The following is a 15,070-nucleotide window of genomic DNA, read 5'->3' as shown; positions in this document are numbered from 1 at the left end:
TTATCAATAAAAAGTATTGATTTTTGCTCATCCATATTGTAGTTTCAAAAAATAATTTTAAAACAAAACATGAAGCTTTCCCGTAGGTTTAAGTCTGTCATCTCTACTTTAACAGTTCAAAATTTAAAGTGTTTAAGAAATAGTATAATTATCAAAGAAGATGGGAAACATTGTTTTTCTTGTTATGTTACATTTTCCTGCTTTGCTGAATTTGTAAAAGTTTGGCATAATTTTATTTTTTTAAAAGATTTTTATTTTTTAACAGAGAGAGAGACAGTGAGAGAGGGAACACAAGCAGGGAGAGTGGAAGAGGGAGAAGCAGGCTTCCCGCCGAGCAGGGAGCCCAATGTGGGACTTGATCCCAGGACTCTGGGATCATGACCTGAGCCAAAGGCAGACGCTTAACGACTGAGCCACCCAGGCGCCCAAGTTTGGCATAATTTTAAAAAATCTAATATTGCATGCTAATCAGCTTGAGTAGTAAATCAAGTAGAAGATATTAACACTTGAATTTTTCAAATAACAAACTGTTGACAAGAGAGTCAAAACTTTTGCCAAGTAGCTTCACATTTCAACATTTCTTTCACTAAAAAACTATGCTTATTATAAGGTGGAATGACACTTGACTTTACTTGTAATTTTATAGTTCACAGGTAGGCATACAAAGTAGTTTAGAAACAAAGTCCTACTTAGGCAAATACCAAACAATGGGCACCACAAAGGCCCCCAAAGCTAATACATAGCATGAATTATAGGATCAGATATAATACTAGCAAATGCACGAAGAGGCAATATGCAAAATACTATTTTTTAAAGGAAGCCTTAAGTAACTACTTTAGAATGATGAGAAGAGAAGGAAGAAAGGAAGATGCACCAAAGAACACACAATTCATTAACATAGATTTGCACTTTATTGTAATTTTGCATCCTGAGATAATAAAATTTTATATCTGACAAGTGAACAACAGAAGCAGCAGTGAAAGTTTCAGAGAGGCAGGTGTCCTTCATTTTGGCACAGCTGTATATAGGTTGAGTTCTTTTAGGGGAGTCACTCTCAAACTTGGGAGAAAAATAAATTCATTCCACAGGCTATGTAACAATACAAGATGCACGAATGTTCTTGGTTTGAATGGACATATCCACTTTTATTCTTTTCTGGTAAAGCTGTCCCAATAGGAATCCTCTGCCAAAAAGTAGAAATCCTAGGCTTTTCAAACAGATGTTTTGATCAATGCCCATTTTCCAGCTACAAGCATTTCCTGTTTCTGCAGCTGAGATTCATATTTGTATGTGGTTAGTCATGGAGGGCAAACTAGCTTGTAGATTATGTAATTTCAAACATTTGTAATTTGTTCAAAGTTCAGGCATTAAAATAATTTTACACTATCTGCTTACTAGAAAAATGGAAAATTAAGAAAATTAAGCCAAGATAAAAGCAACAAAATAAGCAGGAATAAAAGGGACATTTGAGAAATTATTGCCTAGACTCATAATGAGTTTATACACAGAACTACTTTGAGACTCAGAAGTTGATATTTACTCCAATGCTAGAACATATAACACTTTCCACATTTGCAATCCTATGTGTGTATATGTAATTTACAAATACACACTCAAATAAATTAACTCAGTTATCCCGAAACAGAAGAGAACAGAAGGCAAATTCTAACCTGAAGTTATATAGCCCAATCTAGCCACAACACAGACACACAGACACACAGACACACAGACACACAGACACACAGACACACACACACACACACACTATCTGGCATTTCATTATATAGGGACTGGGTAAGTAACTTGTGGAGAAGGTCAAATAATCTTAGTTCCTTTATAAGAGTGGCTTCCAACATTTTCACCATAAGGATTCCTTTATTATTCCATGTTTTGAAGAATTTTATTTACTAAACTGCATGTGATAATAGGCTTTTTCATTCTTTTATTAATCAAAAGCAGAACTGTCATTTACAACTTCTGATCAGTGTGTGATAACCAGTGTTATGTTAGGCAGGATTGAAAAAATATCAACAAAATTCATGGAAGTTCAATGTCTTAGTTGGTTTATGTGGCAGGAATGTGGGTAAATGTATGATTTCTAGAATATGTTTTGAAATATTAAAAACAGGTTCAAGGATGCCCCCACTGCTATCTCTATCTGTCCCAAGTTGGGAACCACTGGTTTACATCCACCTGCTTTTCCTCCCTAAGTCAAGTATTAACATAACACAATTACTCATGTTAACATATAGGGCATTAATAACAAAATTTACTACTGATAAAATAGATTAAATGCAACACTCATTCTGTAGGGTTTGAGAAAGAAAACATAACAACATAGACTTAAAGGAATCTATTTAGAAATTACAAAATTATGATATCCAGTATATCTTTCAGTCAACTTCAAAAGCACATTAATATATGAAAAAAATCCTCAATTCCCCTGTGAGGTAGGTCCAGATTATTGTCCCCACTTCCACAATGAGGACATGAGGTACAGAGGAATTAAGCAGCAGAGCTAAGAATTAAACCAGAAGTGATTTGGGTTTGAATTCCATACCACTTTTCTTTCCATCTAATATCAATTTTTTCCAACAGATCTTTTTGAGGATATGGAACCTAGTAAGACACTGAAGCAGATATTGGATAGGATATGAGAACTTTTCACATCAATGTCAAAGTGGGTCCTCCCATATCTCCATTGTTGTCACAGTTATAATTCTTGCCTCGATACCAAATCCATAGTCAGATTTCACATATGCAAAGCCCACAGATCTTAGCCTTTAGTTCCTAGGGAAACTAAATTTATTTTTATTACCATAGAGGGGCTGAGGTCTAGCAGGTATCAGGTTCTTTGAGTCTGTGTGACATGAACACACATCAGCTAGGAGCAGTTGGCAAATCAAACATTTACTGTGTGCAAGGCACTGTGAGAATTTCCACCAAGGGTAGTAGATCTGAGAAAAATCATTCTGGGATTCTGTAGAGTAAAAATTTCCTAAGGATTCCTAGAATCACAGAATGTTAGTTTATCTCTAATTTTCTGTCCAGCCCTAGGTTCAACCCCATGATTTTACAGATGAAGAGACTGACATGTAATTTAAGTGACTTGCCCAAAACCCATAATATTAGATCATTTCCTCATATAGTAAGAATCTGACAAAGTCCACAGAAAATGGAATATATTCTCAGGTTGCCATCATCAAAATGAAAAGCTGGCTCAGAATCAAAAAAGAGAAATTTGGAGCAAGATAAGGATACACAAATTCTTTCTTTTTTTAGTCTCCATGTTACATGAACAACTATTATTAATAAAATCTATTCCTTTTCTATGGAAAATTTCCTAATAGTTCACCATTTAAAGGAACCCAAACAATTGGACAATTGTTGCAAAATGAATATTTTAAAGCAGAATTTTATAGGCATAAAGAGGACTTAACTTCATTAAATTTAGGCATGTTATAATCAAATTAGCAAAATACATTTCCATATGTGAAACTGCTCCAATTAAAAGAGTGTATATAATTTCTATATCCTCCGGAAACAAGTGTATATAATTTCTATATCCTCCAGGGTCAACATAGTTAATTCTGATGAAATGTTGTTTGGGGCTTTATGTTCAAGTAGTGAGGTTTGATTTTAAGTGGTGGTTTATTTGTGAACAAAATTAAAATGCTAATAATTTTTGAAAGCTCTAATACATTTGGAAAAACCTTATTTGTTCTAAGCCTTAAAAATGTTATGAACACGGAATTTCATTCAAATTATAAAAAAATAAGAATAAATTTCATTAAAAATGGTAGAGTGCTAAATGTTAACACAGATTAATTGATCACATATTAGTGTTTAAAGATCATAATAATATAAATAGTATGTAATTAAATACTTAAGTGGGTTTTGGTAGGGCTTCAATCAAAGACCATTGTTCTTCCAGAACCATGTTAAATTACATATTCACTAGCATTAGAATTATACCAGCTTTGTAAGTGATTGATAGTCCTGTTCTGTAATATTTTTTCACTAACATATATGATTGGGGGAAAACAAGGAAACAGGCTTTAAATAATAAACAGAAGAAATATAATATGCTAATGAAATAAATGAAATATTCTTATACTTGAAAAGGATAGTTTTAAGTCTAATGATCTGTCAGTTCATCCATTCTGTTTCCTTCAACATAAAATGTTATCTTTGTTCAAAAAAGACAAGGCACTTCTCTATCTACTTCTAATGTTTGACTACAATGATCTCTTTCTTAAATTAATATCATGGGTAGGAGGGAACAAAAAGTAGTCGAAAAAGGTTAGGCCTTAATTTCATTTTATACATAATTTAGGTGTTTAAAGGGGCACTGGGGATGGACATGTGTAACGGAAAGTTAGAGAAGGAACAGTTTTAACTTGTAACTTCAAAGCTTTGTGAGATGTATACACTTTGGCAAATACATGTTATTTTCTCTGGAACCTACCACAGCAGGTTTCATAAAAGAATATCATGTAAAAAAGAAATACACAATTACTTTCTTCAACCTAAAAACAGCTTTCATAAAAATATTCTACTAACTTGATAGAAATATCCAAGTATGTTCTATCCTAAGGATAAAAGAAAAAAAGGTCAATGGGGGAGGAATTAATGACCACACAGTGTGCTTTGTCATTTCATTATTCATTGCTGCCAATTTCACTGAAAACACCCTCTCCAAAGCACTCCAGAATATCCAACTGCTAAATAGCCCCTTACATAGGAAAATAGTTTGAAAAAGCAGTCATATAAGAAAGAAAAAAGAAAATTGGGTATTATCTGAGTAGTTCAAGAAAATAAGATGAGTCAACCAGCATAATGAACAATAAAATAATAAATTTAAAAGCAATTAGAGTAGGCTTTTAAATTAAGTTTATAAATGCTGGCAAATGATTTTTATGACAAATACTACTGTAACTTAAGTTATATTCTGTCACCTTCAGATACACACTATTTTTGTCTCAATATTTGTTTCATGGAAACAATTCACCACTTCTTGCTGTTCTTTGAGCAAAACCAAGTGTGATTTATACATGGCAGAAAAAGTTACGATGACCAAATTCTAAATACACATGGCCAAATTCTAAATATACAGAAAAAGATGAGATTTTAAGGATTGACACTTAAAATTATTCTATCACTGCTAATTAGAAATTTTGTATTATTCCGGAAATCAATTTTGGTATTAAACAGTCACAGTTTGAAGCATAAACCTGATGATATTAGCTGGAGCATAAACCACAGATACAATTTTTCCCTGACCTTAGCTATAAAACAAGACATTTGGTATGCATTTTCAGAGGTTTCCACCTTGTCTATAAAAATACATATTTAATTTTGCAGCAGACAGACAAATGGTATTTGCAGGCACACATATTAAAAGTTAGAGATTCTGGGTAGCTTGGTGGCATGGGGGTAATGGGACTCTACAGAGGGAGGTGGAAAAGTGTGCAAACAATTATAGTCATATATCACATAGTGTCTCTTTTCCCCCTCTTCTTTTACTTGTCCAGGACTATGGATTTCAAATTTGGCATAAATTTTAAAAGTGACTTTTAAAATACTTGACTTTGTATGAAGAAATGACTATTCTCTTCACTGGGATAAATGTTTATCTAAAAAATTTTTACTAAAAGTAGTAAGAGTAAGATGACAAATAGGATATTATTGAGTCTCAGATTCTTTTAATTTATTTTTAGCAATAGGAATTACAAATAATGCCTATATACAGGCATACATTTGCAGTTGAATTAACACAACATAAAGCTTTATAATTATGTTAAAAATTCAAACTAAGTGTGGTATTCTCACTCATCTTGTGAAGAGAAAAAGAAAAAATAGGTACATATAAATGAAAAAGCTACATGTGTGGGGAATTTATAAACTAAAATACTTTAGTCTAAGTACTTGTCTTTCTTCATTAATAATATCCAAATATTTAAAAAAGATTCTCAAAAAATAAAGAATATTTTTATCAATTATGAACTAGCCACTATATATTCTTTAGGTACAATTTCTCAATTAGCTCTCTCTCTTTCCCAGAGCAGAATATCAGAATTCCAAAAAGGGATTAGCAGTGGCTTTCATGAGGATCTAGACACCTCCCAAGCCATGTGAAATCTTCAAACACTCCTTAAAGATCATAACTGTGTGTATTTTCAAATGAGGGAAAGGATACATTAAGGGAAATAAATAAGGACAGTGAAGCTGTGAAATGTGTCGGATGTCAAATGAATTTTTTGGAGGGTGGGAGTGGAGGACAACATGGGAATTACGGAATTAAATGGAAAAACTAACGTTCTTGGTTTCAGGTGCAATGCAGAATATCTCAGACAATGATTTCAATTTTAATCCACTCATTACAAAGGGCAATCCTGCCCTCCACCTGAAATTTTTAACAAACTCATTATGGCTCTGCCATAAAATAGCATGTTAACAGTCTATACATTCAAAAGGATGCTTGCAAACTTCATTCATATTAAAATCTATGCAGATTTGTTGGCAATACAGTAAGTAATATTACATTCTGTAAACCATGGCATATCACATTTTATGTTATGCAAAGAGACAATATTTACAAGTCTTTTAAGAGTTTAAATATTTTATCCACTAACGTAAGTGATAATTTAGCAAAGTGCAGGACAAAACCAGTGCTATTAATTGCATGTCTTTTAAAAGCAAGTAAGAGTAAAACCATTTCTAAAAGCTACCAAAAGCTTATTTACTTATATCCAGTAAGGGATTACAGAGCATTAAGTAGCCTAGAAAAATGATGCATATTTAGAAACAGTGAGTATGAAAATAATAAGGCAGCATGCTCAGAACAAATTTTCGTTTTTGTTTTTTAAACACCGGCACTGATGTTTTATCTTTAGTGGCAACTATATATATACATATACGTCTCTGTGTGTGTATTTATTTAAAAATTGAGAGTGCAAAACACAAGCCTCATTTAACAAAAAAAAGATGTGCAAATTTTCTTCTTAAACCAACACAAATAAAAGAGTAAGGAGAATATTCTAAAGAATAATAATAAGAAATAAAGAATAAGTTGAACACAGCAAAGGAGACCATCTTCATTCCAAAATCATCTACAAGGCACTAAGGGTAGGAAATGACAAGTAACACAGAAGTGACTGAATAAAATTCCTCAGTCAGGTCGGAATATGGGATATTTTGGTAAGAATTCTATTAGTATTACCTGTAAAATAAAAACAAACAAGAATATATTGACAAAATAATTTTCATTTACTAGAACATATATAACCCAGAAAGTCTATGATCATTTTTCACAGGACTCTACTTTGGTCCTCTAGTATAAAGTAAGTGAAATATATAAAACAGTTATAAAGAGAATTTACTACAAGTTATCATTAGATTGGCAATTAAATCAAATTGGCAAACATAACTACTTATTGTAGCTAACAGTTTCTATGACCTAATTTATAATAATTATTTGTTTAGGTGAAGAAAAGCAAACCCTCTTACATTATTATCTCCCTCTACACCCCTTCTCCCCTGCCCTTTTTTTTTTGACAAAGAAGAAGGGATTAAAACTGTGTTATACAGATTAGGAAAAAATACCTTTATCTATATATTTTTCAGTTAAAGCAGCTGATATTGGTTATTACTATCTTTTACAAGTTGTTTGTAAAAAATAATGAAACATCCAAATGGATTGATTAAAACATTTTAATTAAAGACTGGAAATATAATAATAAAAACCTAAGATATTTATAAACTTACACAAATTTATATACTAAATTTATATTTAATATTTTATTTATAAATTTAATGTGTAAATTTATAATAAATTTATAATACTTTATATAAGGTTTTATCTATAGTGGATATTAGATTTGTGGTCATTTGCACATTCTTTCCCCTAGCTAGTCAAAGTGGGGAAAAATAACATAATAATCCTTATTTATGATATGGAAATGGAATGTTTATATAGTAAATATACATATGTCAACAATTTCAAGCTTAGATAAATTTCATATTCTTTTGAATGTTTATGATACTGAAGTTATCACATTAGTTATATGTAAATTTGTGTTTTGTGATTAAGACGGCATAGCTTTCAGTAAAAATAAAAAATAGAGCCTATCATTTATTTATTGAAAATTAAGTGTTAGCTAAGACAAAAAGCCAGGAACATGAATTCAGAATTCAATTCCTATTTTATGCAAGTTTTGTCAAGATCACATTTAGAGATATTTTGTTCAACAGCAGCTGTGTTTATTACCATATGTGATGGTCTGCACCTATGTGAAAAGAAGATTAAGGTTGTGCAATGTTTTCATTACAGCATACTAGCTGAGATTTTTCTCACATCTAAGTAATTACTAGCTTTCAAGATATTTTTATGTTGGCTACAAATCTAAGGACGATGGAAGGAAACCTCTATGTTCCAAAACTGACAGAAGTTTAGGCTGAGGAGAAAAAAAAAGTAGAAAGAACTGACAAATGATAAGCATAGTAAAATGTAACATTTAGAATGGAATCCAAAAAAAGTAACTAAAAACAACTGCATACTTACATACTCCATCATATTGCTAGTTTCGCATTTCCTTTTAGTCAACTTCCAGTGCAAAGCAAGCTAAGAAAGTACAGTTAGGAATTTCGATATCAATTTATATTAATTATTACCTCTAACATTTGAATAAATGACCGAGAACCATCCAGGAATAAGCATAAGACACATAAAATAGCATTTAAAAGTAACTTGTAAAGAATATACATTAAAATTGAATATTAATTCTCTAATCCATTCTTTTGTGGCCTGAAAAATTCCCATTTTTTTCCATTTAATAATGCAAACATATGTGGGGCACTTATTTGCTTAAACTTTCTTACCTTGTGATATAATCTGTTATTTTCCCATTCTAATAACTTCTGAATTGATCTTCTGGTCTAAGAGGAAGAATCAAGACTTTGTTACAAGATGAACTGAAGAACTTTGTAAACTATATGTATATTTTTCTGCTTGTTTGTAAAATCCAATTATTTTCTCTTCTTGTTTTTCCATTACAAATCACATAAAAAGCAATGTAACTGACAGAAACTGCCAAAAGAAGAGTAATATTTTGAGCAGTTATTATAGTTATTATAAGATCTTTCTCCCTCTTCACACGCCCGCATCCATGTACATGGGATTTTAATATATGCTTTTCAAAATGAAATATATACAAATTGTCCTGTGTTGGTATTGTGAGTCCGTGCACCAGACTACTGTGAAATCATTACTGATACAGCTAGTAGGCCACTTAGGGACCTAATCTTGACTTTCACATATCTTTTCATAGGGTTACTTTTTCAATATACATGTGGTACGCCAAGTTAATCTGAGTCCTCACAGAAAGTCTTCCTATAAGAGCTCCTGGCACAAATGCCTGGCATATAGTACTCAAGGTCTACAAGTTGAATAAAGCAAGCCAACATATATCAGAATTTCCACTGAGAAGAACATGTTAAAAACAGCTAATCAGAAAACTTTATTTAGAGGAAAAAAATATAAATGAGAAGCAGCACTGTCCTAAACAAGGGGACAGAGACTGAATTTCTCTATTGGAGTGCACATATTTTGTAGGGAGGAAGAAGGGATTGCAAAACTTTCCAAAAATTAAAATAAAAGATTACTATGCATTTTCAACTCTTATTTGGAAGAGTTTTATTAGGCTTCTGATAAAGAAGGCATTGTTAAATTTTAAAATTACTCCTCAAAATTGAATGATTTACAAACCCGTATCTGAAATGATTTCCAAAGCACCAACATAAGAAACTATTCTATTTGTTTAACTATGTTAGTTAACAATCAATGGCAACTGTATTCAGTTCATTCACAGTGGGCCAGAAAACAGCAACAATGCCAGCTAGAGTATCCTGTGGGGTTACTGCATTTGATAGAATCTCTAAACAAAATCACATGGGTAACAAAAGAGACTGAATTAGTAATTATAAATCTTTTCCCAAAGAAAAACTCAGGCCCAGGTGGTTTCAATGATGAGATCTACCGAACAGTTAAAGAATAATACCATTAATATAAACACAAACTCAACAAAATACTAGCAAACTGAATCTAACAACAAATGAGAAAGATTATACATCATGACCAAGTGGAATTTATCTGAGGAACACAAAAATAAATTGCTGCAATACATCATATTAATAGAATAAAGGACAAAAATGATGTGATCATCTTAATAGATTTGGAAAAAAGCCTTGGACAAAACCCAATATCCATTCATGATAAAAATCCTTAAAAAACTAGAAATATATGTGAACTTCCTCAACCTGATAAAGGGCATCTATGAAAAAACTACAGCTAATATGCTTAATGAAGAAAGACTGTTGTCCTCTTAAGATCAGGAAAAAGACAAGAATGTCTCCTTCCACTACTTTTATTCAACATTGTACTAGAAAGAATAGTGTGGGCAATTAGACAAAAATAAGAACTAAAAGGCATTCAGATTGGAAATGAAAAAGTGAAACTGTCTTCATTTGCAGACATGATCTTGCATAGAGAAAACCCTAAGGAACCTGAAACCATGCTCCATAGGGTTAATGAAGTTAAAATTGTCACCAGCAAGACCCTCACTGACTATCCCTTCTTCACAAGAATGTTAGCCTTATCTTTTAGAGGCAAACAACAGGAAGAGCTCAGGTAGGCTTAGACTAGTTTGAGCTTGACTACGGACTCACACCTGTGCAGATGGACCATGGAGTGTCTGACAGTAACTTCTACCTCATTATAATATCTGCCCAAGGAGGAATACAAACCTCATTAGCATAACATACAATGCATGTACAGGCATATTTCCTAAGTATGTGTATATGACCTTATACCTCTACATGTAATGACAAATCCCTCCCCCCTTTTCCAAATATTCATCCTATTCCTAAATAAAAGAAATCTATTTACCCCCACTCAGGTGTCATGGCTTTGGAAGTTATTCCCCATGATTTCCTTATTTGTTGAAGTAAAGTTTTGTGTGACAACTCCACCTGATGTAGTCTCTATCTGTAATTTACCAAGGAGTGAACTCACTTTAGTTATTAGGTTACAAATCCACTAAAACATTACTAGAATAAGTTCAGCAAGTTTGCAGGAAACAAGATTTTGATAGGTAGAATTCTGGCTCCCATTATCTTTATCTCCTGGAGTTACACCTATGAATATGTTACATTATGTTGCAAAAGGGATGTTGCAGATGTAATTAAAGTTACTAATTTTTGGCTTTAAAATAGGGGGAGATTATCCTGGATTGTTTTGGTGGACCCATTGTAATCTCAAGGGCCCTTAAAAGTAGAGAACTTTTTCTGGCAGATGGAAGGACAGTCAGAGGGATCTGAAGCAAAAGAAGAACTCAAACCACTATTGCTAGCTTTAAGACAGAAAGGGCCACATAGAAAGTATAAGAAAGAAATGATTTCTGCAAAAATCTGAGGGAGTTTGGAAGCAAATTCTCTCCCAGAATCTCTAGAAAGGAATACAGAGAGCCTTGCCAGCACCTTGATTTTGGCCTTGTGAGATCCTAATATGAGAACCCAATTGAGCCATGCCCAGACTTCTGACTGTGAAATAATAAAAGTTATTGTTTTAAACCATTAAGTTTGTTACACTAGATAGAAAAATAATATGAGGCTCAACCCATAAAAAATCAATTGTATTTGTATACACTAGTAATGAACAATCTGAAAATGAGAGTAACAGACCATTTACAATAGAATTAAAATATTTAGAAATAAATTTAACAAAAGAAGTATAGACTTGTAAATTGAAAACTAAAAAAAAAACCTCACTGCTAAAATACATTAAAGAAAAGGTAAATAAATGGAGAGATATCCTATGTTCATTAATCAGAAGACTCATGAAGAGCATTCACAACAATGGTGCTAGGACAATTGGATATCCAAAAGAAAAATTATGAACTCAAACATCTATCTCACACCATGCACAAAAACTGACTCAAAATGGATCAAAGACCTAACCATAAGAGGTGAAATTTTAAAACAATTGTAAGAAAACATAGGAGTAAATCTTTGTGATCTTGAGTTAGGCAAAGCCCTCTTAGATATGATGCAAAAAGTACAAGCAAGAAAAACTTAAAAGTAATAAATACAACCTAATCAAAATTAAAAATTTTTGTGTCAAAGATACCATCAAGAAAGTGAGAGCCCTTCCAGAATGGTCATGTGAGGACCTTAGGGAAATCTCTTCCTTGTAGAAACAACTATTAAATTGATCAAGTATTAGCAAAGGATACTGAATCAAATGTTCCAGAGATTGATCAAAAGGATTATAACAGATTGAGAAGTATTTATTCAACAAAGTTATGGACAATAGCTAAGAACATTAGGAGGCCTTGGTAATGAAGCTAGGTAATACTCCCACATCTCCATTGCTCTGCCGCACGGAAGAACTATTTTAACAAGCTTGGGAGCTGTGTCGCAGGTGGTTCCCGATAGCTCCCAGCTCCCTCGAGTGAAACTGCTTTCCTGGGTGAGGGCAGCATCCACTTCCCTACTGCCAACTTCTGCAAAATAGGCAAAACAGTTGGTGAAGAGTGCAGTCCCCCTTTCTGGCACATATATGTATTGTGGGAAAGCTGATATACTTGGCTTGACAACTGACTGGCAGTTCCCATCTTCTCAGCTTCCTAGGGCAGACATATTCTGGATAGATTTGACAGATGGTGAATATTAGCAGATCCTACCCTCCATGGCTCTAGGCTAAAAAAAAATCCACAGCTAATATCATACTAAATAAGAAAAAAATCATAAATCATAAAATTATACCAAAAACCGAAAGCTTTTCCTCTAAGACAGAAAAAGACGATGCCCACATTCGCCACTTCTGTTCAACACACTACTGGAAATTCTAGACAGGTCAGTTAGGCAAGAAAAGCAATAAAAGTTATCTAAATTAAAAAGGAAGAAGTAAAATTATCTCTGTTTGCAGGTGATATTATCTCATGTGTAGAAAACCCAAAAGAATGTACAAAAAAATCTGTTAGAGTTAAACAAATTCAGCAGTGTTTCAGGATACAAAATCAACATTCAAAATTCAGGTGCATTTCTACTTTTTTAAAGATTTTATTTATTTATTTGAGAGAGAGAGAGAGAGAGAGAGAGAGAGAGAGAGAGAGAGAGAATGAGCCAGGGGGAAAGGTAGAGGGAGAGGGAGAACCAGACTCCTCGCTGAGCAGGGAGCCTAATATGGGGCTTGAACCAGGAACCCTGTGATCATGACCCGAGCTGAAGACAGATGTTTAACTGACTGAGTCACCCAGTTGCCCCCCAAATTCAGTTGCATTCCTATATGATAATGGTAAACAATTCAAAAAAGAAATTAAGAAAATAATTACATTTACAGTAGAACCAAAAAGAACAAAATACTTAATAATAAACTTAAGCAAAGAGGTGAAAGACGTGTATACAGAAAACTACAAAGCATTGCTAAAAGAATTTAAAAACCTAGGGGCGCCTGGGTGGGCGCCTGCCTTCGGCTCAGGTCATGATCCCAGGGTCCTGGGATCAAGCTCCACATCGGGCTCCCAGCTCCTGGGGAAGCCTGCTTCTCCCTCTCCCACCGTCCCCCCTTGTGTTCCCTCTCTTGCTGTGTCTCTCTCTGTCAAATAAATAAATAAAATCTTAAAAAAAAGAATTTAAAAATGTAAATAAATGTAAAGACATCCCACATTCATGGATTAGAAGACTCAATATTGCTAAGATGACAACATTATCCAAAATGATTTATAGATTCAATGCAATCCTTATCAGAATCCCAGTGACTTTTTTGTAGAAATAGAAAAACATCCTAAAATTCGTATGGAATCAAGAGACCACTATTTAGGCAGCAATCTTGAAAATGAAGAATATGAAGGACTCTCATCTCCTGATTTTATAACTTAATACAAAGCAATGGTAACAAAAAAATGGTACTGGAATAAAGACAGATATATAGACCAAAGGAATAGAACAGAGCCCAGAAATAAACCTCTGAATGTATATGGTCAACTGTTTTTCAACAGGAGTGCCAACCATTCAATGGGGAAAAGGAACAGTCTTCAATAAATGCTGCAAGAAAAATTGGATATCCACATGCAAAAGTATTAAGTTGGACCCTAAACCTACACCATATACAAAAATTAACTCAAAATGGATCAAAGAACCAAACAGAAGAGTGAAAACTGTAAAAGTTTGTGAAGAAAACATCAGAGACAATCTTCATGACATTGGATTTTGCAATAATTTCTTGGCTCTTGACACTGAAAACACAGGCAAAAAAGGGGAAAATAGTTTAATTGGACTTCATAAAAATTAACATCTTTTATGCATCAAATGACACTATCAAGAGAGTGAAAAGATTATCTACAGAATGGAAGAAAATATTTGCAAATAATCAGAATATATAAAAATTCCCCCAACTCAGCAACAAATAAACAACTCAGTTGCAAAATGAACAAAGTACCTAATATTAGAAATGGCCAACAGTACATGTAAAAATGCTTAACACAAGTCATTAGAGAAATGCAAAGCAAAATCACACATACTACTTCACATCTACTAGAATGGCTATTATCAATAAGATGGAAAATAGCTAATGTTGGTGAGGATCTGCAGCAATTGGAATCTTTATGCATTAAAGATGGGAATGTAAAATGGTGCAGCTCCAGTGGAAAAGTTTGGCAGTTTTTCAAAAAGCTAAACAATTACCATATGTTTATATATTCTATTCCTAGGTATACTTCCCAAAAGAACTGAAAGTTTGGACTTGAAAAGATATTTATATGACAATGTTAAATGCAGTATTATTCACAAGAGACAAAAGGTGGAAAGAATTCAGGTGTCCATCAACTGATGAGTGAATAAACAATGTGGACTATACATAGAATGGACTGTTATTCAGCCATATAAAGGAATGAAGTTCTAAAACATGCTATGACATGGATGAACCTTGAAGACATTAAGTTAAGAGAAATAGTACCAGGACAAATATGGAATTACCCTATTTATATGAGATACCCTGGGATAGGCAAATTTG

The 15,070-nt window shown here is 33.1% G+C and overlaps 1 protein-coding gene across 1 annotated transcript in view; it reads right to left on the bottom strand.

The window, feature by feature from the left end:
• Positions 1–892: 892 nt before the first annotated feature.
• Positions 893–15,070, bottom strand: part of CHIC1 (cysteine rich hydrophobic domain 1) — a 66,184-nt gene continuing 52,006 nt past the window's right edge. The window contains exons 4-6 of the mRNA XM_025885792.2: positions 8,881–8,937; positions 8,564–8,623; positions 893–7,222 (exon numbers count right to left, since the gene is read on the bottom strand). Coding sequence (XP_025741577.1) covers positions 7,172–7,222; positions 8,564–8,623; positions 8,881–8,937 — 168 coding nt within the window. The 3' untranslated portion in view covers positions 893–7,171. The remainder of the gene's footprint in view (positions 7,223–8,563; positions 8,624–8,880; positions 8,938–15,070) is intronic.

Source organism: Callorhinus ursinus, unplaced genomic scaffold (assembly GCF_003265705.2).
Source record: "Callorhinus ursinus isolate GAN/ISIS: 27379988/994484 unplaced genomic scaffold, GSC_fseal_2.0 scaffold40, whole genome shotgun sequence".
Lineage (NCBI taxonomy): Eukaryota > Metazoa > Chordata > Mammalia > Carnivora > Otariidae > Callorhinus > Callorhinus ursinus.
This window is presented reverse-complemented; position numbering and strand designations above follow the sequence as displayed.